Source organism: Alternaria triticimaculans (genome assembly GCF_023758025.1).
Source record: "Alternaria triticimaculans strain BMP 0046 chromosome Unknown scaffold_36, whole genome shotgun sequence".
Lineage (NCBI taxonomy): Eukaryota > Fungi > Ascomycota > Dothideomycetes > Pleosporales > Pleosporaceae > Alternaria > Alternaria triticimaculans.
The window spans coordinates 144202-169601 of NW_026055993.1; the positions used below are offsets into that span (position 1 = coordinate 144202).

General features: G+C 53.4%; 5 protein-coding genes across 5 annotated transcripts; 4 read left to right on the forward strand and 1 right to left on the reverse strand.

Moving 5' to 3' along the window:
* Positions 1–1804: 1804 nt before the first annotated feature.
* J4E78_010656 (uncharacterized protein) lies at positions 1805–2563 on the forward strand (the record flags this gene model as incomplete). Its single annotated transcript, XM_049371232.1, has 1 exon — positions 1805–2563. One exon carries the CDS (start codon positions 1805–1807, stop codon positions 2561–2563), a length of 759 nt encoding a protein of 252 aa, XP_049217087.1.
* A 424-nt stretch (positions 2564–2987) lies between these two features.
* J4E78_010657 (uncharacterized protein) lies at positions 2988–3914 on the reverse strand (the record flags this gene model as incomplete). Its single annotated transcript, XM_049371233.1, has 1 exon — positions 2988–3914. One exon carries the CDS (start codon positions 3912–3914, stop codon positions 2988–2990), a length of 927 nt encoding a protein of 308 aa, XP_049217088.1.
* Positions 3915–15620: 11706 nt separating this feature from the next.
* Positions 15621–16997, forward strand: J4E78_010658 (uncharacterized protein; the record flags this gene model as incomplete). The annotated part of the gene is made up of 3 exons (XM_049371234.1): positions 15621–15626; positions 15657–16299; positions 16363–16997. 3 exons carry the CDS (start codon positions 15621–15623, stop codon positions 16995–16997), a joined length of 1284 nt encoding a protein of 427 aa, XP_049217089.1.
* Positions 16998–18705: 1708 nt separating this feature from the next.
* On the forward strand, positions 18706–19679 carry J4E78_010659 (uncharacterized protein; the record flags this gene model as incomplete). The annotated part of the gene is made up of 2 exons (XM_049371235.1): positions 18706–18726; positions 18855–19679. 2 exons carry the CDS (start codon positions 18706–18708, stop codon positions 19677–19679), a joined length of 846 nt encoding a protein of 281 aa, XP_049217090.1.
* Positions 19680–21582: 1903 nt separating this feature from the next.
* J4E78_010660 (uncharacterized protein) lies at positions 21583–22626 on the forward strand (the record flags this gene model as incomplete). Its single annotated transcript, XM_049371236.1, has 1 exon — positions 21583–22626. The coding sequence occupies one exon, from the start codon at positions 21583–21585 to the stop codon at positions 22624–22626; it is 1044 nt and encodes a 347-aa protein (XP_049217091.1).
* Positions 22627–25400: the final 2774 nt, after the last annotated feature.

Sequence of the window (25400 nt, forward strand, 5' to 3'; positions counted from 1 at the left end):
TTGCACGAAGCTCACATTGACTTCCATCGTTAGAACCGATGGGCGGCGTCAAAGCTTGTAGGTCGCAGGCCCTGACTGCCGAAGTGCGAACCCTGGGGTGAGAGCACATGTGCTAGGCGCGGGGAGAGGCGCGAATGCGCATGCATTGTTACCACGCGCGAAAAAATTGCAGTGGTAGCATCGTCAACACATCGTGTTTGGTGGGTGAACGCTGCGTAAGCCCTGCCCGGGTAAGTTGTTCAGCGCGGCCACAAGCTCGACGGGGGACCTGCCCTCGTGATCTTTTGTGGGGTGCATGACGCTATGCCTGTCATGGACTAGACCACGAGGCAGTCAGCGCCCCACTGGGCACCGAAGGTTAGAAGAAAGCGCCCAGCTAAGTCAACAATGCGAAGCTCAAAGAAAAGGTCAAAGCCAGGCATATTCGCACGACGTTGACCATTTGGTGGAATTGGGTGATGTTGCGACAACCCAGCAGGAATGTTCCCTCCTCAGCCGAGTTGGCCCCGTCGCTTCTTGTGCCAAGCGCAGCATCGTCGTCGAACATATAGCGTTGGCTTTTACTGGTCAGGCTTGGTAGGGCTTCTTTATGAAGTCTTCACCATCTCGACGAGCCCGGCCTTGTCGTTGGAAGTTGGGCACTCGGACAGCCAGCGGAGGAGAACGTACGACAGCGTGGTGGGCTGCTATATGACGGCTCTGGAGTGATGCGATCTTGTTCAATACGTCACTCTCCCAGTGGACACACCCCAAAGAATACGGCATAGTGAAGGTCAGCTGTCTGACTTCGTCGAATCAGAGGCGTGCGCATCATATCGATCGGCTTCGCGTCTAGTCGACCTTGGAGGCAAGTCGCGTTAGCATCGCAGCCGTCAAGTCAGACGAGGCGTGCGTCGGTTGGCTCATGCAGAGGATTGATGCCCAGGGGGGGAGATGCATGGAGTGGGAGGGCTCGCGCTGACTCCACGTCTCGTGTAAAGCACCTCGGCGTCTGCGTAATTTAGCTCTAATGATAACGGCAGAGGCGGTATGGCTCGTAATGCGTCGGTGGTGGCCACGGGCTGAGTTTCCGTGTGAAGTCGGAGTTGCGTGGCACCGATACGTCGTTACGTAATCACTCCGCCACCACGTGAGCAGCCGCCTATGGCTGCCAATGACCAACACCATCATCGACCATCACACTTCGCGTCGCATCACAATCACGTCTTTCCTTGGAACTCACTTGCGATGGCCCAGGCCCGATATCCCCGACACTCTCCTCTCTTGACAGGATCGCAGCCCAGAGCAGGCTATCTAGGTATTTCTGAGCCGTTGTCAAGAACATTCCTCGAAATGCCAGTGATAATTTGATTATCTTGAGCTTGCACTTGATACACTAGTCTCCAGTCAAAGCAATGCACATGTTCAGGGTCTTCGAGCCGTTCCAATGGATTAGCAATCTTGGCGGGACTGACGTGGTCATGCAATCTAGCTGTGCAGCTCAGGACCCAATTCCGTCAAGCTAAATCGAAGCGACATCGTGCACTTGGCGGCTCTAATAATTTCGATGAATGAACAGCAATTGCTGTAGGGTAGTTATTTCAATACAATGCCCATGGGGTCGTTCCCGCTCGCCTTGCTAGCCTCCTCCTTTGCCAACCATGATTCACACTGTTCGTAAGTTTCAAATTCATTATGCGAGCGTTCTGTGTCGTAAGGTACACAACGATTGCATTGGACCAGGTATAGCATTGACGGTTTCTTCCTCTTTCGTTCACTCAACGAGTTGTCAACCACGAGATCCACACAACACACACAACATACAATGGACACAGCAAGTTGCCCACTCGAGAGCGGCTCCACAAAGATCGAGCATCCTACTGACCGCGTTGCCGCTCTGGAAAAGCTAACCTTAGAGCTTCAGACCACTATTGCGTCTCTGACAACTGAGGTCCAGACACTCCAGGCCGAGAATCGCCGTCAGCACAAGTTGAGACTAGACGCAAAACAATGGTGCTGCCAGACCTACGGTCAGTGGATGGACTCTTTGAAGGAGCTCACTGGCATTGAATCCAAAGCTAAGGAAGACAAGTCTGTGCTCCGAGAGAAGATATTAGAGCTTAGGGCCAAAAATGCTTATCTCACGAGTGAGATCCAGACACTTCAGGCTGAGAATCGCCCTCAGACCGAGTTGAAAATAGACGGAGCACAATGGTGCTGCCGGACCTACGATGAGTGGATAGAATCTTTGAAGGATCTTGATGCCGTGGAACCTGAAGCTGAGGAAGACAAGTCGGTGCTCCAAGAGAAGATATCCAAGCTTGAAGCCAAAAATGCTTCTCTCGCAAGTGAAATCCAGACACTCCAGGGTAGTCTTCGCGATATTTGCGGACAGAACTCTTTGTGCACACAAGTTGCAAAGGAACTCGACGATCAGGTTATGCAGCTTGCACGCGCAGAAGCCGAAGCTCAGCAAGAATTGTCGGCGCTTCGACTCAGAATATCCGAACTCGAGCAAGTCATCGCAAAGCACGACAGAGACAACACTCTATCCGCGGAGCAGGAAGAAAGTGTTAAGGAGTAAGCAGATGGAACAAAAGCCTGTCGTAAAGTCAGGGCAAATCCACAAGAGTTAGGACGCATCCACAGTCACACTGATGGCAGATATGGAATGCTTGATTTCGCCTTGATACGATCTATATTCCAGCGTAAGAATCTCATGATTGGATGCTACTCTCTTTATGTGTTGATCTTCGGCAACTCTGGTGTTTGAACAGATCGGGCATTTGTATGAATGCTCCTACAACAATAGTGTAGTGAATACATGCAAGACACAACTTATGCCAAGGAAATAACTGTGATACATATGGAGATCCTCCCGCTGACACCCAATAGATGATACCATTGCGCACCTTCGCGTCCTGGCCGCTCTTGACAACGTGTCTGAGCAGCATGACAACCAAGGATGCTTGGCTGCAACAGTACCACCATCATGACCCGCTGCGCCATCAACGGGTCATGACGACAGCAGTCACAGGTTTCGTAGTGATAGTATTCTTCTTTCCTTGAAGCACGGGTTTCTTCCCCACTTGCAGATCATCCTCCTGTTGCGCACCCGATCGCCTTCCCTCTTCATGCCCGGTAACATCAGCCTGCATCATCTGCTCCCGATGCAATGCGACTGCATCTCGAACTTTCGCATCAAACTCCTCAGACGCGAAATAGCCTTCACACCTTGCTGCAGTTGCATATTCGCAGGATGGTGGCTGCCAGGAGATGAGCTGCAACCTGAGCATGTCCAGGTCCTGAATGTCACGTCTCTGCATGTCACACACAGTCAATAGCAGTATATTGACAGCGAGGAGGATGGCGATGCTGATGCGAACATATTGCCATGACAAAACCGAGAACATGATCGTGAAGAAGATGCCGAATGTGCGCCATAGGTTGACGTAGGAGTCGAGAAAAGCGTAGATGTTGTCAAGCATGTTGGGAAGCTCGGCGACGAGACACGAGGCATGATCTGATCCAATACTGAGTGGACGAAGAGGAAGACAGAGCAGCACGTTGTATAGGTCGTAGGAGATGTTTGGAACGCTGGAGACGGATTTCCAGACCGCGCGTAATCCGTGTTCAAGGGGAGGTGGATCGAACAGTGCGGCGAGGGCGATGGGCAAGAAGAGCAAGAGGTATTTGAATCGCCGGAAGTACGAAGAGGGCGTAGTTGCATCGTGGTTGATCCCGTCTGAGCTTGCAGCTAGGTGGCTGACTTTGTGCAACTCAATGGTGTTTTCTTTGTCCATCGATTCGCGCGGGGACGTCTCGCCGGAACGCACGGGCCTTCCAGTGAGGCCTCCGGTCGTTGCAACCACTTCTTCATCAGATTTGGCCGGCTTAGTCTTGTCATGGTCCGCAGTGTCGAACTTCAGTGGCATGGCAGGGTTGTAGAGGCGTGGCAGCGGCGTACCGGATGTTGGTGAGACAATTCGTATAGTGGAGGCTTTTGACACTGGGTAGTATTAATGTGAGTGGAATCCGTGAAACTAGCGAATCCAAGGCACATACCTTGCGCCTGACCATCGATTGGAGTACCATGACCAAGCTTGCGTATACTTGGGCGAGATGTGCTACTAATCTCATCACATGCTATACAGCTTGACTCGATAGTGTTCTGGGAAGAGAGTTGATTAGACAGGATGTGAAGCTGTCGCAAGCATACTGACCTTGGCTGGTCGTGGAGTTTCAAATGATGACATCGTAGAGAGGGTAATGCGACAACACGAGATGCGTGCGCTTTGACAGGAGACGGAGAAACAAAAGCGGATGATCAGTTGTAATGCGATGAGGAGGAGACCCAGGGTACAATCTTAATGTGGTTGGTGGGAGGAAGCCAGCGCAGTATGGAGCAAGCGGGGGCTTATGTACCGTATTGTTCAAAGGCCGGCCCTGGCCATTTGTTCTGATTGTTGACTTGGGCGATAAGAAATGAACATGAGACAGCTCGGAAGCCATTCGCCGCATAATGTGACGGCCTGATTTGGCTGAGACAATGAGCGGACTTTAGTTGACCTGGAAAGCTACGCTCGAAAGTCGTGACGATGAACAGCATGTGTGACATGCGTGATCAGCCGGCCCTGATGCATGTTGCGACATGTAGGCTGAGTAAGACAGCCACATCCTCACCCTTCACGGACCGTTACTGGGCCTGACAAACCTTTGCCTACGCCATGATGAAGTGAATCACGACACGAAGCGTACGGCAGCGAAACCCACGTCGTGGTTTCTGAGACCGCGCAAGCCAGTGTGCGCCATGCTCTGCACTGAAGAGGTGCCCACGTACGCTTGGTCTACCTGAATGCACCCAGACCATGCACGCGGCTGGGTCCATGTGGTAGGCAAGGCCTGGGGAAGCGCTCACTGGCATTCCATAGCGGAGAGTATATAGACCGCCGGCTCTTGAGCTGTGAGCAATGAGGTTATGCTGTTGGAGGACATGGGCGGACGTCGTGGCGTTCTGGGTCGCTATCGCGCATGCTTCGGTACTGCACCGCTCAGTGCCACCGGCCTCTTTGTTCGTGCTCATCGTTGTGCAGGAATCGCTCGATCGAGTGTGGCTTCTTCCGAATGCCAGAGGACGGTACGTGCGTGTTCGCGCTGGTGGCCAGGACGATGCGCCCGGGTGTCTGGAGTTAGGCGGCGGACAAGGCGAGGCGGATGGACGGGTTGTGGTCGGATTGCGATCTGTCTAGGTAGCCATGCTGGGCGATGACGACACGGCGGTGGACAGGGATGCGCATAGAGAACGGGCCTAGAGGCCTACAGAAACCAGGTGAATCTCGCGACGCAGCAAAAACAGTGCCTCTACATGGCCACGTTGCTGCGAGCAGTGAAAGTGGAAGAGGAAGGCTCGGCGCGTCGGCTACAACAGCTAGCGGCAGGATGAGAAGTGCCCAGGTGGGTTCGGGCTCGGAGTGCACTAGCGTCCCCTTCGCGTCGAGTCTGCCCATCGACTCCATCATTATCATCCCTGGCCGAGACTTCGATACACATGTCTACTGCGAACACTCTCCTCCGCTTTCACTGTCAAGTCTGCTCGAGCACGACCTAGCCCGCATGGCCAAATCTTCTACTTCGAAGCCCTTGGAAGCCGCGCATCATCTTCGACCCTGCCACGACATGCATCGCCGCACCCCCATATATGCTCCAGCACGTGGGAAATGCACCAATAGGTTTATAGTGTGTTCATCTACAGTCCATGCGGCATGCGCGCAAAAAGAACGATCTTGGGATGTACATGTGAATCATCCCTATCTAGCCGCGATTATGTCCCCGCTCTGTATCAGGCTGCGTACCATCACCTCCTCTCAAGGTGACCCTTCGCAATTGCATGCGCTGATTAGGGCTTGACAGTTCTGAAACTGTACCTGGCCAAATCCCAATAGCTGACACCAGTCTAGAGAACAACGGCAAGTCTTGTTCAATTGAGACAAGTCCACGGATTGGAGTTGTACGATCGAATTGCCTTGCCCGGGCACTGCTTGCATGAATATAGATAACTTGGAGGAAGAAGTGAGAAAGCGGCCCTGGTGATGGGCTAGCCGAACAAGCGGCACGCTAAAGTATATCATCGTAGGTGAGTCCATATGTCCTTGATCAAAGATTCGCCATTGCTGTCGCTTCTAAAATTCGCGAATCATCTTTCTGCTCGGGGAAGTTGACCAGGAGTTGTGCTGGCACCGCGGTGACGCTCAAACATACAGGAAGGATCGTGATTTCGAGGGGACCGGAAGCGAGATGTGACTGTTAGGTACTGCATCATCGCTGGAAGATCTGATGCGGCATCTCGTAGTCGAAGATTGATGAAGGTGAGAAGACATCTACGCGGCGATGCGCTCATTGACAGGATTGTCGAACCCGTGCACGGTTGACTCGCGGGGAACCAATGGCAGCTGCGATAGGGCCGCGGGGGTGGTCATGCAGATTCCGGCCGAGATAACTCCCGAGGTCCCGAGGTCTGTCCGTGCCGAAGCGACTGAGCTCCAGCCACGCCATCTTTCAGCTCTGCGGGGCGGCTGCGACTTTCTCTCTCTGGCGTGTATAGGCAGAGGCGACGCCAACTATGTGTAGTGTGCATTAGTACTACTCGCACATCCATCGCTTCTATGTGATCAGTCGACTGGGCGTGCTCCACACGTTGCTACCGTTGAAGGCAAATCCTTCATTGTATACCCGAATCGAAGTCTTCCAAGGTTGTGAGCTGTATCCGGGTTTATGCATAGTCTCGTAATGGAAACTCCTACAGTATGATCGCAATGTGGAAAGTCATTCGATAGGTATGTAAGGTCCGGATCGCAGCAACGCCAGTTTGTGAAGTCGAGAATATGTGCATGTGGTTGCAGTACAGCCTCCTGGGATACGTCTCCATGCCGATAAATTCTGCTAGTATCCAGAAACAGGACCTCCGAGACCTGGAGTAAGACTTAACCGCATAAAACGAACGTCATGGTATGGAGCACGATTTTAGAAGATACATGGCTCATGGACGATATACGACTCTTCGTTTCAGAGGGTGATGCACAAATCAGCCTCGTGTAGTGAACATGGCCACGGCCGCCCACTACGCTTCTGCTCAAACAGCCCTTTGGCGTACCTACAAACGCCAAACTAATATTATAGAGAAGAACTTCAGAAGCGCAGTAGACGTTAGTTTAATGCTATTTCAAATAGCAGCTCGTAACAAGATACAAACAGGAGGTCGTAACTGCTAGCTCACTAGTCGCCGAGGAGATAACTATGCATTGTTAAGAGCAGGTAGATAATAGACTCCTATAACATGCGTTGCTACTACGTTTCTGTTCAATAAACATTGCCATCACACAGTGTTGCTTAAGATGAGACTTTCCTGCAGCCACCGCCATACTCCCATTTGTAGTCCGGCACCATGCAGTGCCCTCAAACTGTCAATGCTTGCTCGAAAAGCAAGCTATACCAAAGGACTCCCAACTAGTATTGACCCATCGATACTCGTGTGTATCCTCCACGCAAACAAGGTCTGGTTGACTCGAAGAACGCAGAAGGCCTTGTCTTTGTCATACTACTAGTGTCAAAGGGGCGGAGTTGCCTTGTTTGTAGAGCGGATACCCATCGATACTAGCTCTTTGGCGTGAAAGATCCTGTTATAGATGTCGACGGCTGTTGTTTTGGGCCCGTAGCACCAGCTCCAGATGTTGTAATACATTTCGTAGGACTAGACGGTGCTATCGATTGTCACGATGTTGTCGTCCTTCAGATTGGAAGGTGGGTTGATGACATGATGGCATGGTCGCTCCTTCCTTCCTTCCTCAGGATCCGTGCTACGGCCCCGGGGAGCTCTCTGGAGGCCGTCCGGCTGCGCTGCAACCAACATCGACTGCCAACGTCTTCTGAACACTGCACGTCCGCATCTCGCTACGTTGTTAACGCTCTGCGCAGCATGAGGCCGCTTCTTAGGCCATGGCAGCATGTGGTCTCGCAATGTGAACGGTTCCCCCATGTTTCTGCCCGGGGAAGGTTTCGTGTTCCCGAGGTCGAGATCATGATGCGCTACTCTCCGTTCCATCTAGCGTCTTGGCGCGGACATCCAACGTCGTGGCGCGGGGCACCGTGTGCACGACAATATTGCTCATCAACACAAGAATAGAGTGCGCCTTTGACTCAGACTGCGGTCCAGCCCATTTATCAACACCAATGCTTGCGCCGATAGCGACCTTGTGATTACGATGCAGTAAGCACAGCGTAGTTGTCTGGAACAGTGAAAACGTCCTCATGTAGCATGACCTGCGACGCTTCCGGCCAACTCGGCAAGCCAGTCGCTCTCTGTACGGCATGACGACAGAGTCGTCCTTGCTAATTCGCGTTGCGGTTCCTTGTCCAGGTGTGCAACGTCGATATTGTACCTTCTCGTATTGCGTTCTACGAAGTCCATGGCTTCTGATTGCGAATCGGCAAGGCTGATCCCTTCATCGAAGAGTCTCGACTCTGGCGTCGGTTTGTACACGTCTGGCATAGTAGGCGAGGCTTCTGTATCCATCACCGGGATCGCTGGTTTCACTTACGGATCCTCTCCGCCACCATGAGCAGACTGGCAGAAAAGTGAAGGCATAGCCTCATCGGTGCGATTGCGAGAGTATGGCGATCCAGGCTACGTCATAGGCCGTGAGTAATCGGGAACGCAACACCACATTGACCGAGCCGCTAAATCACACGCGGAGCTCTCAATGTTAGACGGCCCACGCACTGTACGTCGCGCTCATTGCGGGGTACGCTAATGCAGGCACTCCCGAGGTCGCGCTCTTTGGGTGCCCCTCGGTCCTCCGCGACGACACCACCAACGTCACCCTCCAGATCTTCTGCAGCAATCGCGCTGCTCGTCTTGTCCGGCTTGCGCGATGAACCATCAGACGCGACGATCATCGGCTAGCCCTTCCACCACGCACGTCACGACCACCATTCCATCAACTACGGGCGACGGCAGCCGCTGATCAACGCGTCGCAGGCGCCATATCTCGTCCGAAGTGGACATGCTTGTATAGATCGGGACATGCACCACGCTTCGCTATTAGTGAAAGACGTGGCCAGCTCGCTTGGGTCCGACACGCCGTCGCGTCTGCCGTTATGGGCCGAAGCGGGAGCCACTTCAATGGTTTGTATGCCTCCGGAAGGGACGCTTCAGACCTGGGCGGGCAACGACGCGCTCCGGCAGCTTGAATCACCCCGGCGCATCGCAAGACACAACGCTACATCCTCTTTAGTCTCACAGCACACAGGCTTGTTCCCCTTGATATCCCTAGCGTCATTCCCGTCCTAGTCAGAGGGCGCGTCGCTCCGAAGACCCCAAGCATGCCCACCAGCGCACGGCATGTCCTAGAGTCCACGCTACCCCTCACGAAAGACCACGCCACTTCGCGTCATTGACAACATCGAGAACACCCGACGGTAAACATTCGCATCTGCAACGAGGTGGACAAGGCTCAGACACACGGTCGCTCTCGTAGCCCGTCAGACATCCGCTGCTACGGCATGGCGGTCCACTGCGATAACTTCGGGTCGCCCGACCACTCTTTCCGGTATATTGGCCTTCATCCATCGCAACATGGAGTTGATGACGCCCAGTTGGCCACGAGCCTTTGGCGTGGAGCTACTCGATCGGTCGCTCAGCTACAGGTCTTGACTAAAACCTCACGGTAGCGGATGACTGTGTACCCAGAACGCGGCCTGATGTACACTGACTCGACCACTCTCACCAAGCCATTCACAACGAGTCCCAATGAACCAGGCGAACACGCACAATGTCGGCGGCTTGAAGGCTTTCCGGCGCATCGCCCCCACCAACGGAGCAGCCTTCATTGTTGCTATCGCTCTTCACGCGCCCAGGGTCGAAGCACATCATGGAACAGGGCAGCATTGCTAGCGGACATTACCGGTGAGGAGGCATGGATCTGACGCTGTTGCTCTGCCCGACTGGCCAGCCACAAGGGTGTCGTGGCTACTGTGTACTCCTGCAAACAGTCCGACGACACATGCGACAGCTCAAGCTCAAACTCGCGACCGTATCAGCAGCATGTGTCGGTCGCGACCATGTACATAACACCGCCCTCCTTTCCGCACATCCCCGGGACGCCGACTCGCGCACAAAACACATTCGCCGCCGCCAGCCCAACGGGGGAACACGGGAACATGGAGAGGGAGGAGCCCGGGGCCATACCTTTTACGCGTCTGGATACTGCCATTGCGTGGACGCGATCAAGGGGGACTGTCTCAGGTGAAGCAACGACGTAGGTATGGAGCTAGCGACTCAAGGCGGCACTACAGTCCCTTGCGACCGAGTTTGATACGGTGTCAGAGTTGCAACCGCACTCGCTGCGAAGCATGCCTAGTCGTATGAGCTGAATGCATGTTCACATTGCCAGCTCAGTAGCTGCCACGATCAGCTCATCAACCTACTTCACATACCTCTCCCAGTTTCAACGTATCAACCTCGTCGACCCATAGTCACTCTAGTTCGTCCGATTACGGACGCGTACCAAAGCCCGCTACCACTGCGCAGTGAGGACACAATGGCTGACGGCTGCAGCATACACATGTCCACAATATAACAGGCGGGACTACCGCGACTGCAGCAGTAGGCGTTCACGAGTAACAAACTTACCCGGCCTGGTCATTGGAAAGCACGAAAGAACGAGGCAGCCGACGCCGGCTGCCCTGAACGACACCGCGACATGCAAAGCCTCCAAACACCCCACAGTGTCTGCACGCGATGTCGAGCCGGCTCGGCAAGGCTTCAATCTAGAAAACGCTCTTTGGCACGCGCTCCGCAGCATTTGATTCGAGAAGCAGACTTGGACGTCAAGCTTGGTCTCAAATCTCATCTGGGCTCTTTTGCGGCCGCGGTTCCTTCTGCGCAATCGTTCCTGTTTTTGTTGGCATGGACTTGGCAAGCTTCTCGCACGCCTTCCGCTCATCAAACACCTCCGTCTTCCAGGGCCATGACGTTGTTGGCGACATCCAAAACACCAGGATAGGCTGAAGTTGGGTACGCACGTCGCACCACTCAAGGATTACAACACCGCTACCCGGCGGTCGATATTGAGATACCTGCAAAGGCAGTCCGATATCTGGTTGTACAACCCACCAGGCCGAGTTCGCAGCGGGTCAACCAGGTCCATCTCGCACTGTACCCGTGGATGACGATGACAGAGTATTATAGTTCCTACTCTTTGGGGCGGGACCTGGGCCGGGGACGATCTCGCCGAGTACCTTTGCCGTGCACTTGGGGAACACACTCCGCTTTCGAAGACTTGGTGGGTGGAACAAGAAGTCGTCACCCTGATTCGACGCCGTCGGAATCATCTGCGAGCGGCAAGTCAGGGTCTTTCGCTCGTTCTCGGGCTTGCAGACGTCACTGTACGACAACATTGGCCTAGAGTTAGCTGTTATTGCGAGTCTCCTCGTCCCTTTCCACCGCTACGCACGATGGTTCCTATTTTTGCATCAACACCGCAACTAGGGCTTATTGCTTGACCCGCGTCGCCTACGCACAGCCTTACTACCTACGGCCAAAGCCCCTGATGTTCCTAGGGAAATTCTTCGTTAGATGTGTAATCCTGCGGCTCAACGTAACTCTGACGAGGTAGGGGGATGATTGGCGACTATACTGACGGTTCCTTGTTGAGTCTAGCGACCACCGACGACTGCATTTGGCCTCGCACCTGTCGCGTGCATATCTGGTGACCTTGGGTGCCCCACCATCGGCATCGCCACGCGCTCCATCCCTTGGCTCTGGAATAGGTCAACTTTCGCCCTCCGACCTCCGGCACTGCAAGAGATCACGAGCTCCTTATTCACGGCTAGCAATCCGGTATTTGCAGTGATAGACGCGTCTCTTACAGCATGCCACTATTATCTATACACAATGCAGTGGCATCTCTCATCTCAATCTCGCTGATCCAGCTGTGTAACGCGCGTGTTGTGACTTGTGCTCGCCACGGCATCCTTGCTATGTTTCCGTTTACTAGTAACTTCAACGCGATATTGAACCTTGCGGCCGTTGAGACTCGTGTATTACAAGACAACGCAAAGGGATAACGCCTGCTAGATATCTGGGGTTCACTGAAGCCCACAAGGCTCTTGGCCAATGCGTCGCCGTTATCCACCTTCCATCATGTCCGCTTTTCTTGGTCGCCGTCACGCCACTGGCCTATCATTTGTCCCTTGAGCCGCCTGAGATCTTGACTCCAGTCACCTCCCACACTTGCATCCATCTGAACACCTAGGCCCGCTCTATTCGATTCGGCCAGTCCAGTGAGTCGACAACACGCTGTCTTTTCTAGCCTCTTGCCTCTGATATCTCCCCAGTATCGCACGTCGCTCAAAATACAATTCGCAACGGGTTGGGCTTTGTTTGACTCTTCTTACAATTCTCTAACGATATACGGATAGATCAAGTACTGTTGATTGGACGTGATCACTTCCCGAGTTAGCGCGAGAAAGGCTCACACGCCTATAGCCGGCTCAAGCACTCCTGCCCGCCCGTGGCGGCAACGAGTTGCGCTGTTTAATGAACAATAGAGACACGATCTTTTCCCAAGATCATCGTACAACGACTGGATAGCGCATGACTATCATGGCGGCGGATTCTAGCGCAGTCTTTCATACGGTGGTCGAGACTTCGTGCGGGCTGTCCAGAGGCAGTGTCTTTGTGCGCATGCGCTCAAAACAGGCCGCTGCGCCATAATATCTGGAATACATTCCAATAGGGACACGATATCTCGGAAAAGGTAGAAGACGTTGTCAAAGAGTTCACGCGCTCGACAACGCTTTGGTGTTCGCCCCTTGGTAAATTACCTCGCGTACACCGTGCATGCAGCCTCAAGGGGGTGAAGCATCTCTAATATTGTGCTCTGCTTGAGAAGGGTTGTTGCTCGTCTACCGCTATCGTCGTTTCAGACGACGCATCATCGCACTTGATAGTGAGCTTGTTGAACTTGCAGCGAATCCGGTCGAGAGGTTCTTCTACACGCGATCGAGTTGTCAACATATCATGGGCCTTGACAGTGATTGTGCGCGCAGCCGCATGACGCATGTCTTCCATCGTATGTGAGCATTTACTCGGTCTGTGCCGGCATCAGATAGGGCGCCTGATGACGTGCCAAATGCTGTCCATTATGTTTGATATTGCTCATGACTACAGTCCCGCCACTATCCGAATGACCCCTGAAACCATGGCTATGAAGATGCACTCACTCGCCCCGACGAGCCGGCGGCGTGTGAAGCGAACTGTGTCAGTCTAGGTCTAGCACATCGAATAGTAGCAGCGAAGGTTGTTCCGATTCGATCATGGTCCGACAAGGCAGGTGGCCGCTGCACATACGTGACTAGTACTTCCTAGCTTCTCTAATGTTGGCTATCAAACTACACTAGTAAGGCGAGGCTTTACATCCACGGCAACTGGCATAACATGTACTAGCATAGTCGCACACCATGCATACCCGGGTGCTCGCCATCGACATGTGCCTCGATCCCTGCACTTTCTGCGAGTATATCTACGTTTACCGTACAGTAGAGAGCAGTCGAGGGCATCATCAATGCCGGTCCACTTCGCATAGCATTGCTTTCCACGGGTTACCGTCTTGCCAGCAAGCGGTGATTGCGAGCTAGGACGGTTGCTAGAGAAGACACTCCCAACTGCAGCTCTTGATAGATCTGGCCCTACCCAGCGATGCGCCATTGTAGTGTCTGGGACTTGGTAAGGGTTTGTGCAGTCTGATGAACTCGTATCGAAATGGTCTGGACACTTGGAACACTGTCGCACGCTAGAGGCAAAGGAGAACCAAAGATGGTATTCGTAAACGACACGATCTCCAGGGCTTTGAGCTTTTCTCCTATGAGCTGAGAGCTAACGATGGCGACGGAAGAGCGCGTCGGGGGCAGTGGTAGCAGCCGAGTCATAAGAGGCGTAAACATTCAGCCCCACGCCCCCAAGCTTCGGCGTGAGCTCGGTCATCTGGTTTATCGGGGATATGCGCACGTTCCCTCCGGCACAACGACACGTTAAGCACACCCTCTACTACCTGCAACCAAACACCGGTCTCGCGATTAACGCATAGCCAGCACCTGTGCCGCAGCAATCATAGTGTTAGATTCTGAAAGACACGAATGACCTGCATCTGAGCCTCGAGAGTGAGCGACTCCTTCAGCAACACGGTCGCCCTGGACATTGCAGCTCGATAGGTGCGCGAGAACATCGCCAGAGGCATCAAGCGGCCCGGGGTACGTCTCACCACGAAGGCTCTCGAATGGGATGCTGACCTCTCCAGCCTTGAGCACCACTTCGCGATTTCCCCGTCCCATCGCTTCACCATTCAACGCACGTCTCCTTATCGCCCACACTCCATACACATCATGAGCGAGTCGCGCCGTGGTGAATAGCTGGTCACAACCTCGACTGGCATGAGCAGCAGGAAGGCCTTGCCGAGACTCCAGCGGCCCCGGTCCGAGTGGACCCCATCCCAGCTCTTGAATACGGTTGTCGCACTGCAACGGCCCCGTGTCCAGGCGCGTCGTTCCAGCCCGTTGGCGGTCACGGATGACAGCAGGGCTATGAGGATACCCTGGAAAGTCTTTGCGAAGTACTAGCAAGCACCGGCTAGCGGAACGCGATCTCGCTTTCTCTGGTGAGTCTATGCGTGGAACCAAGTGCGACATGTCACTCCGCCACTCGCCTCGACCAATCTCACCGATCCGCGAACAATGGGCACGAGCCTGCTTGGACCCAAGCTTCTACGGCAATACCAGATCGTGTGTTCCACTTCACACCGGATCCGGCGGTAGCTAGTTGGATTACATCATCATCAAAGCTCGAGCAGCGCCAGGCTCTGTAGCCGATGACACGGCAGAAGGCCTTCGTGGAGCTCCAGCAACCGAGCGTCGTGGTTCTCTTCGCGAAAAGGCTAGCTAGCAACATGGTCGTCAGACGAGCCATTTTCTCTCTGGGGTAGCCGAGAGCTTATTGCACCATGGTCGGGCACATCCCTCCACATCCACAGCTTGTCGTCGCATGGCGGCAGCTCAGGCTCATTGCGACAGTGGCGGCCCCACTATATGGCGCGATGATAACACACGTCCAGCCGAACGTTGAAGGATCTAGGAGCTCACCTGTTGCCTCCTGCAACTCGAATCTGTAATGCTACGGGCTCGAAGCCGTCAATTGCATGGATCCGCGCCGTGCCACAATCTTTTGCAGCTGGTGCAGCTGCAAGAACAGCCCTAGAGCTCTCGAACGCGCTGAACCCTCCCATCCTCTTCTACATACATCTCACTACTCTTCATTTCTCTCCTTTGCGTCGCTGGAGTTTCCTCCGTGACTGTGTGAACTGGCTTCTGATCAATCTCACTTGCCTCCAAATGGCTTCCTGAGGCTCACACATTACATTCGCTGCCCGTCAACCGGGGTTAGCCCTAGAGGGCCTCGCGGGCGCGCTAGCCCACCGACAGGGCGCGGCGCTGTTGCCTAGCACCGGAACTAGGAGTGCTGCTATTCCCAAGCCACCGACTACACAATCTGCGATTGCGAACTGAACCTTGACTCCGCGACACTCTCCGCCATGCGCGTGACAAGGTCTATGGCGAGCAGCGAGCAGCTGTTACCTTCCTCTGCATCCAACCGGCCCCTCGATCAACCCTCCTCACACACCCCGACGCTACCGGTGCCACACCTCTTGCCCAAACCGAGATACCATGAGATTTACGACTTCATCCAGGGACTTCACGACGGCAAAGAATCGGTCCAGTATGGGGATCATAAGTTCGCCGTCGCAGTTCGACGTCGAGACTGGCCTTCACTGGAGAATGAGCTGTTCGAACCATGTGTGGAGAGCGAGAATCTAAACCGGCACACTGCTGGTTGGGCAGGCGACAAAGTCTACTACAACTACGATGACCGCACAAGATCTCTTACCATCAAAATGCGCGGTTACGCGGTTTACGAGTTGGCCAAGGGAAACCTTGGTTCCCGGCTGTGTGAGAAATTGGACGGTGTGAAGAAAGACGTTGAACTGGGTGTAAGCATACTTGATCCAGATCATAGAACGCTCGCATGCTCGTACCTCAACGATATCAACTTTTTCGGCCGGATTCAAACACATATTGGCCGTCAGTCCCTTCGCACGCCTTGTATCTCTTTCAACTACGCACTCAAGAATTTCCCAGGATTCGTCGTTGAGATTTCGCATGGTCACATGGATCTCAGACGAGCAGCGCATGATTATATAGCTCGCAGGAAGGGTAAGTGACATCGCTTGTAAACTACGTGTGGGATATACACTGACATCAAACACCGAGTTGCAGGCAATACCAAGACATTCGTCGGGATTGAGTTTGAACATCGTACGCCTGAGCAACAACGCGTGTTGCGCGAACAGCCTCACTGGGCCACCTACCAAGTGTTTCGTCTTCGTGTCAAGGACAAGAACCTAGCGGTTATAGACGCCGGCACTCGTGTCAAGTTCCGAGATGCTAATGGTGTCATCTCGCCAAACGCCAAAATCCCGTTCTCTGTAGCCGACTTTGTAGCCGATTCTGCGCAGCCAGATACAGTCGATCTTCATACTCTACAGCTGGACTTTACGCACCAAGAGCTTCACGACATCTTCTCGGACGCAGAAAATTGTTCACGCATCGTAGACGAGTATAGCGACAAGATGCGTTCTGAAAGGAGGCTGGAGTATGTATCCTCGGAACTGAGCGATGCGGATAGTGATTCCAACACTTCTGATTCTAAGGATGTCGGCACCGATGGGAACAACAAGGACCAGGGCGATTCTGATATCCTCAGCCATGTCGATGAGAATCTCAGCGAGCATGGCAGCCCCAGCGCCACGATTGCCACTTCACCGGCCCCTGCACGTGGCTCACCCCCTCTCAAGAAGCGGAGGCGCGATGATCCTGGCAACATACAGATTGGCGAGATCAGAAAGAGCTGAAGGGTGGTTGGACCCTCTGGGTCGGGCGTACAGCCTCTCGCGTGTGGGTGATAATCACGCTTATAACCCTACTGGCTCGTCATCAAGGCGGCCTGGTACACGCTTCTTTCTGTTACACGATACCCAGAGTTCGACTTGAGCTCAAAAGGCGCGACTCGCGGATCATGAGTGACCTGATACCATGACGGGACTGTCACAGAAGTTTAACTTTCATATGATATCGCGGTGTCCACATACGATGGGTGAATTCCACAACGCAGTCCATGACGTGCGCATCAAGTGATAACCTCTTTCTCATCCCTTCCATTATTTAAATAGCGGATTCAGTCATCGTGTATCTCGTGTGTGTTGCGGGAGTCATTGCGACACCGACTTCTACGAACAAGTCTCCTCTTCAACGATAAATTGCTCATGACATGTAGATGTGAGCCTGGCACGATCTTTGCCCCGTTACCAAGATGTAAAGGCTGAGCTGTCACATGCTTATCGGTAACGGCAGTGGAGACAATGTTGATCAACGCCATCATGATGTTTACGCTCTACTCATAGACAAGTTTCTATAATTGGTGACAAAGAAGTAGATGCATAGACTGAAGGAGATCTTGAGCTAAAGGGAGAAATTTGACAGAGAGCCTACGTTCCAGTAGAACACTGGAGCAACGACAAGAACCTGAATCGAGTTCTGCGCTTGCACGACAGAAGACGCGATAGTATCACAAGAATGGCTCGATGGAAGGCGACGCTAATCGGAGGAAGAAGCTGGTCGGATCAAAGAGTCACGACGCCACGAATTCACGAATGCTTCACTGATAGGGACTGAGAAGGTACTAGAATCTTAGTCATCGCCATCAGCGGTTGGTGAGCTCTCCAGTGCGCGTACAAAAGCGACTGCACATAGGCCAGCATCATACACGACAGATGTTACACGACATGTATCGAGGACCCTGTGTCGCGGTCGGCGACAGCGTGTCGACACGCAAACCGTAGATATCTCCTCCGTGCCTCCATATGAACAGAGTCGACTTTGCATTGCTAGCACACTTGAAGCGTAAAAAAGAAAGGGGTTTGCTGCATTAAGCAGCACTAGGACGTGGTGGTTGGCTTTGAACAAACAGTCCTGCGACGGGACGAAGAGCTTACCGCGCGCCCCATCGTTACTTGCGCATCCAGCCGACGTCGTTTGAGAGCGCTGTCCGGAACGAGAGCACACCTTTCAAGCCAGACACCCCGCTTCCCAAGCGTCACGAACTCTCTCCAGATGTCTGATGAGCTGCCCAGACTATGCTTCACCTACAGGCTTTGCACCCATCCTGCCACGGCTCCCGTGATATGCACAAAGATGGGGCATGACATGGTCGTGCTCATATCGTGGTCGTGATGAGGGCATACCGTGCGTCGTAGTGCTTGAAGCGGAGGTATCATGTAGGCTTTGTCGGGTGCGGCAATCGAGAGCTGGCTGCGGGGATACGGACGGGCATGTAGGGATACTCGTGTTGGCATAAAAGCACGCAGCGGCGTGTGATGTGAATGCGGGCAAAGCGGCGGGTTGTATGTGACAGCAATCGCGCAAACTGTAAGGGAAAGCAGCTACATGGAGCATCCGTCGGCGAAGACGAGACCGAACACAACACGTGTTCCTGCGATCCCAACGACACACCTCTACCTGAGCGAAGGTCTGCCGAGTCCAGCGTCCCAGAGTCCATCTCTTATGACCGCCAGTTTCTCCAAGGTGTGCTCCGACAACTACTGTGCGGCCCTTACACCGATCGCGAAGGCGAGAATCTCGCTCATTGGAAGACTGGGATCGATATGCTGCGAGCAGTATTTCCAGCTCTACAAAGCTTTGCATCAGATCAGCCACATGACATCGGCGAGAAGCCGGCTTCCCTAGATAGCGCCTCGAACCTCTCTCGCAACCATTGGGTTTCCACCTCTGCTCAGGAACTCGGTACTTTCCTCAAACAAGGTCGTGCTCTGAACGCGCATACACCGACTTTGCGGATCTCCAATACCTTTGAACGTTTCCAAGATGCTGAAGCAGCTTTCCTTCGCTTCGCACAGCACCGCGAAGTGGGTTTGATGTACCAGAATTGGGAGATTATTGGCGGTAGTACCTCAGAGATGACCGCTCAAGACTTTTGCAAGCGATACGAAGTTCGCATGTCAAAGGAGAGGCGCGCGACCTCCGACGAGTTTAGAAACCTTTTGAGCATCTCCGGAGCAGCTCTGGAGCACGTCGTACCAGGGCCAGACTGTCTTCGGGACCTTGGATACAGCTTGCTCAATGATCTCAAGGTTCAGGTTCATCTCGACGAACAATCTCAGTTTGGACCAGCCGGAGGCAAAGAGACAAAGACGCGAACAATCGACTGCGAGGCCTGCCTTCAGTTCGTGTTGTATGGAGAGCGGTTTTCATTCTCTGGGTGGCACCTGGATGTACTAAATGGAACGTGGCTGACAACCATCACCGGCTTCCGTGCCTGGTTCATATATACTGGACCATGGACCGAAAAAGAACAGAAGGAACTAGAAACCTCGGGGGCACAGTGGAGACCAGCTGCTGAACATGTTGAAATTATTCTTCTCCGCCCCGGCGACACACTCATCATGAGACCTAGTCATCCGGTAGTACACTGCGTCCTTACATTGGACGACTCTATTGCACGAGGAGGCATAATCTAGTCAGCAGCCGACATTGGCAGAACTATCAAGAACATCAATTACATTATCCAGTCGCTAATGGCTACAAATAAAGACATACCTTGGCAATTCTGCAATTACCTAGATGCGTTGTATTATCATGTTTAGGATGGGGCACCGACAGATACGAGCGCGGAATACGCACGTCGATTACAACATCCGGTGTACTCTTCTAGCGACCTGGAAAGCATCGCAAACCTCATCAAGCAGCTAAAGGACAGCAAAGTCTTATCTTGCGCTTGTGCAAAGACATGTAAAATCCCGTCGCAGAAAGACTTTGACCGTTGGGAGAAGCTTGTGAAGCAGGGCAATGACGAGAAACGGAAAGAGGATCGGAACAGATTCTGTCCGTGCTGGTGTTCTGGAGAACGTGTTCATGCTCGGGGCTGCAATAGGTGGTGTCATGCAAAGAAGAAGCTTGCTTGCATGGTGTGACGGAATGCATTCGGATCTGTGCGCGAATGCTCGTAGATAAAGACGCTCAAACCACTAGACTCATCGGGTAAAACATACGACCGCTCGTTGTGAAGGTGCTTCGTTGCCGGCCTAGTGCCTGTCAGAACCTTGGAACGCTTCCACGTCACGATATTCGCCATTCGACCGTTGGCGCCACTGGGCTCGTCGCCTGCAACTTCCCCGTCCGTTCGCACCTGTCTCTGCCTCACGCGTAACCATGTGGAAGGTGATGGAATCTTCGTCTCCCGAGATATTGGTGTGGTGTAGAAGCTCATCTTCACTCTCATCGCCAAGGTCGATGTTTCGCGGATCAAAAGTACTGACGTAGACCAGTAGTACGGACTGATCAGCCTCATATCTTTCGAAACAACTTACCACAGCTTGGTTGTAGCCCGGACTTGCGTCGACTCGAGTGTCTGAGATGCCGCTGCCATGGGCGTTGTGAACACGCTCGTGCTTGACCATGGTAGCGGGTCATCCTTGGACGCTGTGAGTGTGCGCGCGCCCGTCGTCTGCCATCAAAGAGCTTGAGAGGTGGGGTGAAGTCAACCAATAGGTGCCAAGCTAACCTCCGGGGTCCATCTGGGTGGGCTACCAGTGCGGAACCCCCCCACGCCTGATTTGTTCTCTGTCTTTGGCGCTCGAGCCTGAGGGATCTTTTCGCCACATGTTGGACGGCAAGGTGTATTTGCTACGATGCTCATGTGTTGGCGTTCGAGCGCTGCGCAGCATCTACCCCATTCTGAAGACTCCGATTTACAGTTTAGCGGCTGGCCCGCGCGGCCCCGCGCTGACCGCGAACGCCCCAAGCCCGGACACAGGTCCAGGCACTCGCCTGATATTTATCGTCCGTCCATTGTTTTGCTACTTCACAGCGTCCTTTATCATATGGCACAACCTGCTCGCGACGCGTCAGATTGCGAAAATTCCATCTGGTCAAAGACCCACTCACAGCTGACACGATAAGGCGATCACACGGCGCTGGAATCGACTCTCGTGCGTCTGTACTAGCCCACACAGGTTTCGCATGAAGAGTATTATCGTCCGTTGGTAAGCTGGTCTCGCTTTTTTGGGTATGGTAATGTCGTATGCCGAATCGAACTCTCGATCCACTACGCAGAAATTCTATTCTCAACGCTAATCGCAGTCCCAGGCACGAGCCCTCTCTATGAACGGCTGCAGTCTCAAGCCCCGAGTCTCCCCACAACGATCACCGGGTTCGTACACCCACAAGCGAGGATGCGGCAAAGCGGACATCCCGCATGGGCGGTCATTGTGGAACCAGTGCTGGGGGGCTCTTTGCCTAGGATAAGCCGCGATTCGATACCCCTTGATGTCATGAACGTATCTCGCTGTGGAGACATATCTTGCTGGGTGATTAGTTTATGAGCTGTTCACGCTGTCCAACGAAGGTGGTTCTCGGTGTCACATGCCACCACATGACGAGGACGAACAAAGCCCGCCCTTCACTCTTTGGGGTTGTCATCCGCGGTTTGAGGACCTTGTACAAAACATCGATGCCGGCACATGGGTCGCTCCTGGCGACTGGGCCGGTGGCTGTTCTGTTACCAACGACCTGATCGAACACTTCCCCCGGGCGAGCAGCTCGCATTTCGTGCAGGATGGCACCACTCGGTACCCCACCTTTGATTTGGTCTCGCTCGAGATCATTCATACGAACCTGAAGGATATCGCGGTACAGCTGCGCGCTTCGTGCCCGCAGGCCATCATGGATCAATTGTCCGCGACCCTGGAGCACCTTGACCGATTGATCCATGGAAACCAGGAGATAGAGACTGTCAACGACGGGGCCAGCATCGGCTCCCTCAATCTGAGTGACCTTATTCGGGAGCCGTTACCCGATCTAGAGGTTGCCGACAATGCCAGCATGCACGCCTCGGATGACGAGGAAGTTACTCTTTACGAGGGCGAAACCCAATACCTTCAAGCAGTAAACGGTGGGGCCACCAATGAAACCTACAATCTCTACCACGTGCTCATACAGTCAGATTTTGAAGACAATGCCAGGATCCTCGAGCTTGGTGATGCGGAGATGGCTGCGTACGAGGGCGACACGGACGAGCCTTCAACGCTTTCACTTGATTACGACTTCATCTACGCCGACGACATGGACGCCCAACCAGTCCAAAACCAAGTCGATGCCAGCGCGGTGCCTACACCATCCAACACCGGCCTTCTTCAGCAATTCGAATCAATGAACGTTAACGACTATGGAGAAGAGGTCTCGTCCCCGACCAATGGCCCACTTACCCCTCATGACCATCACGGCCCATCCGTAAATCAGTCCCTCGGTACCGACAGCACCGAGTCTGAACTTGGGCCTGGATCTGGCGACGATGAAGCCGTCATGTCGCGCTCTGACCTCAACCATGACCCTCAGCGGAGGCATCTTCCCGTGTACGACATCCGCCACCATGTGTGCTCATCAAGGAACGGGTGGACGTGGGACTAGTAACCTTCTACCCACCACGTTGGTGGGTTGTTTGTCCAGAAGCCTGCAGTACGAGCTAGATTGGATGAGAGGTTGACATGCCATGCGCGAGTTCGGGTAGTACCTAAGCTGGAAGGGGTGAGGGGTTTGAAAGGTATACAAATTGCGAATGGGGACGAATTCGACGGCAGAGACGGCGTTAGGTGCTCATTGGCGTTGGCGTTGGCGTTTTTGCTTTCTCGATCAGAAGACATGTAGCGTGCGACGGAACAGGAAAATAATTGTAATGGTACTCAAGGACAAATGTAGCATGTGATCTCCTGATACCTCTTGCGTTGGTGTAGCAGCCAACGTCATCTCGTTGGTTTGCTCGGAAGCAAGCCGCACTTCCGCATCTATTGCCTACCCCGTCCTCGCAAGACTGTCTTCATCACTTTGCGCAAAGCATGACTCTTACTTAAGCAAGCTTTTATAGAAGTTCCGTGCTGCTCTTCTGACTAAGACTTGGAGGATGTCGAGCAATATGGACCAAATGAGATACGCCCTCTCATGTTCTGGATGGCTGATACCAAGAAACTCTCCTGAATCAAGATGCACTACACTGAATAGTCGACCGTGTTTCTACGCACAAGTTGCTGCAACCTTTTGGTGGCGAATATCGACTACACAATGCAGACGGCGAGGACCATGTAAGCGCGACGAGCTCATTGAGCTAGAATCCGAAAGTCAGGCATGGAGAAGAAATTGATGGTCGAAACAGCCAAGTATCATCATGATAGAATCTGATGCCTATGGATGAAAGGAAAGCACATGGTAAAGTTAGGACAGAAAGCTCACAGCATGACGGGGACGGGAATGGCGTTCAGATGCTTAACTGAATTCGTGCTAGATCTAGAGGCAAGGCTCATCACTCGAACGGTCTCTGGAAGCCCCACGCAAGATTCTGGCATTGGAAATGTTCCCATTTTTAGCCAGTAAACCTCATGTTGCAAGCTCGTCACCCTGCGTTTTCCGTGTACTGCATCATGAGATGGTCGGCACAAGAGAGCGGCCGTGGATCCAAATCCAGAAGGATGCGTGAGAGTAGCATGGTAAGTTCAGTAAGCGTTGAAGCACTTGTCGGCTCCAGGTCATCGGCCCCTGAATATACGGCTACCCGCACGTGGTGTGATGGCACAACACAACCTCTGCCCTAGGGGGTGAAAGACTGGATCGGTTTGGCTACGTGACATGCGCAATGGGCAAGATTAAGCAATCCTACGACTTACTTACTGTATCGAATGCGCAAGTCGTAGGAAGTAAAAGGCTGGGAAGCGGTGCGACATTGAGCTGATCTCTGGCTTCTGCTGCAGCTTCGCGCAGGCTGATCAAGCTATGCTACAATGGCTCCCTCCGTTTCCTATGGAGGCAAACCCAGACGGTGCGATTGGAACGTGAAGGCCTTCAAAGACTTGGGCACAAACGCGTCCTGATACCACAAGGGCGTCTATAACCGGAAGAAGGCGCTCCTTAAGGGCAAGGTGAACACACGGTCGAAAGCGCTAGGCTGGAAGAGACAGGCTGGTCGTCCTTCTCATTACCTCCACTTGCCAGTGTACTGTGCCAATAGCCTTTTAATTAGCGCCCCTAATCAACGTACTAGAGATGACGTATGGGGCTGCTGACAAGCCTTTATGCTTTTCTAAACCTCGGAAGACATCGGCCTACCTACCTTAGGATGGCATTGGTCGTCTCGAAGCTTTTATATTGAGGCGAAGTAAAGAGTCCTTAGGCAGATATAGCGTACGTACTCCCTTTGTAAGGCCTACAAGGAGAAGATGGCTATGTTTGCGTGTGTCGAGAGATACCCATAGTGCGACGGCAGACACTACGGCACCTGTTAGTCGAGACGGCGCAACCTACCGCGCCTTTAGAGACAGATTAGAGGGTCTCGACCATCGTTACACCATCTTCCTTTCCTGTTTCTCTTTCCTAAGTTGAATCGGAGGGCGCTTAGTTGTCGACGCTTGATGCCGCCACACGCATCATGAATCGCTGAGAAGCAGCTTGAGCTGTAAAAGGGTCACAGTCAAATTTCAACCAGTTATAGTCCTACTTTTCGCTTTTCGTAGCCCCGATTAGGGACACGTGAAGACACTGGCCTGTGGTCAGGCTAACAGTTTGCCCAGTCGGTGCGCATGCGAGGTTGTCCATGGAGAGAACGGTCAGCGCTCAGCCTGTTCGCAGCTAGCTTTGTGCATATCAGTTTATAACGACGCCAGCAGTCGTGTTGTTCCTCGGAGAAGTTGGAGTTGTCGGTGTGTGTCTGAAGCCTGATGTCGGCCTCGTGCTGGGTTCACCGAGAATGGCAGCAGTTGAGATCGTCTTCGCCGGTGGGCACATTTGGCGCGCGGTCGCTGTTCAGGTACATTGCGCTCGATACGTGTACGATATAGCTACATAAGATGGCGTCACTCATACGCGGTTCGCAAACCAGTGGCGGCTGTGGCTATCAGCGCAAGCACTGCATGTACCGCTCTCGTCCCGACGCGATAGAAATCTCACACGGGCACAGCCTTACAGCATTCAAACAGCCACTTGTCCGAGAAGGGTCGCGTATACCGGCACAAGCGCTCCAGCTGCCCTGATAGCCCCGGGTGTGGTCGCACCTCCTCATCTGCTCATGACGGCCGAAGGCTCAATTGCTGCCGATGGGTGAATGTGCCAGGTGTATATGCATGATGTTTTCGAGGTTGGGGCCGTGTGGTGACAGGTGTGGCGGGCTGCATGGGCAATGGTGGTGGTGGTGGTGGTGG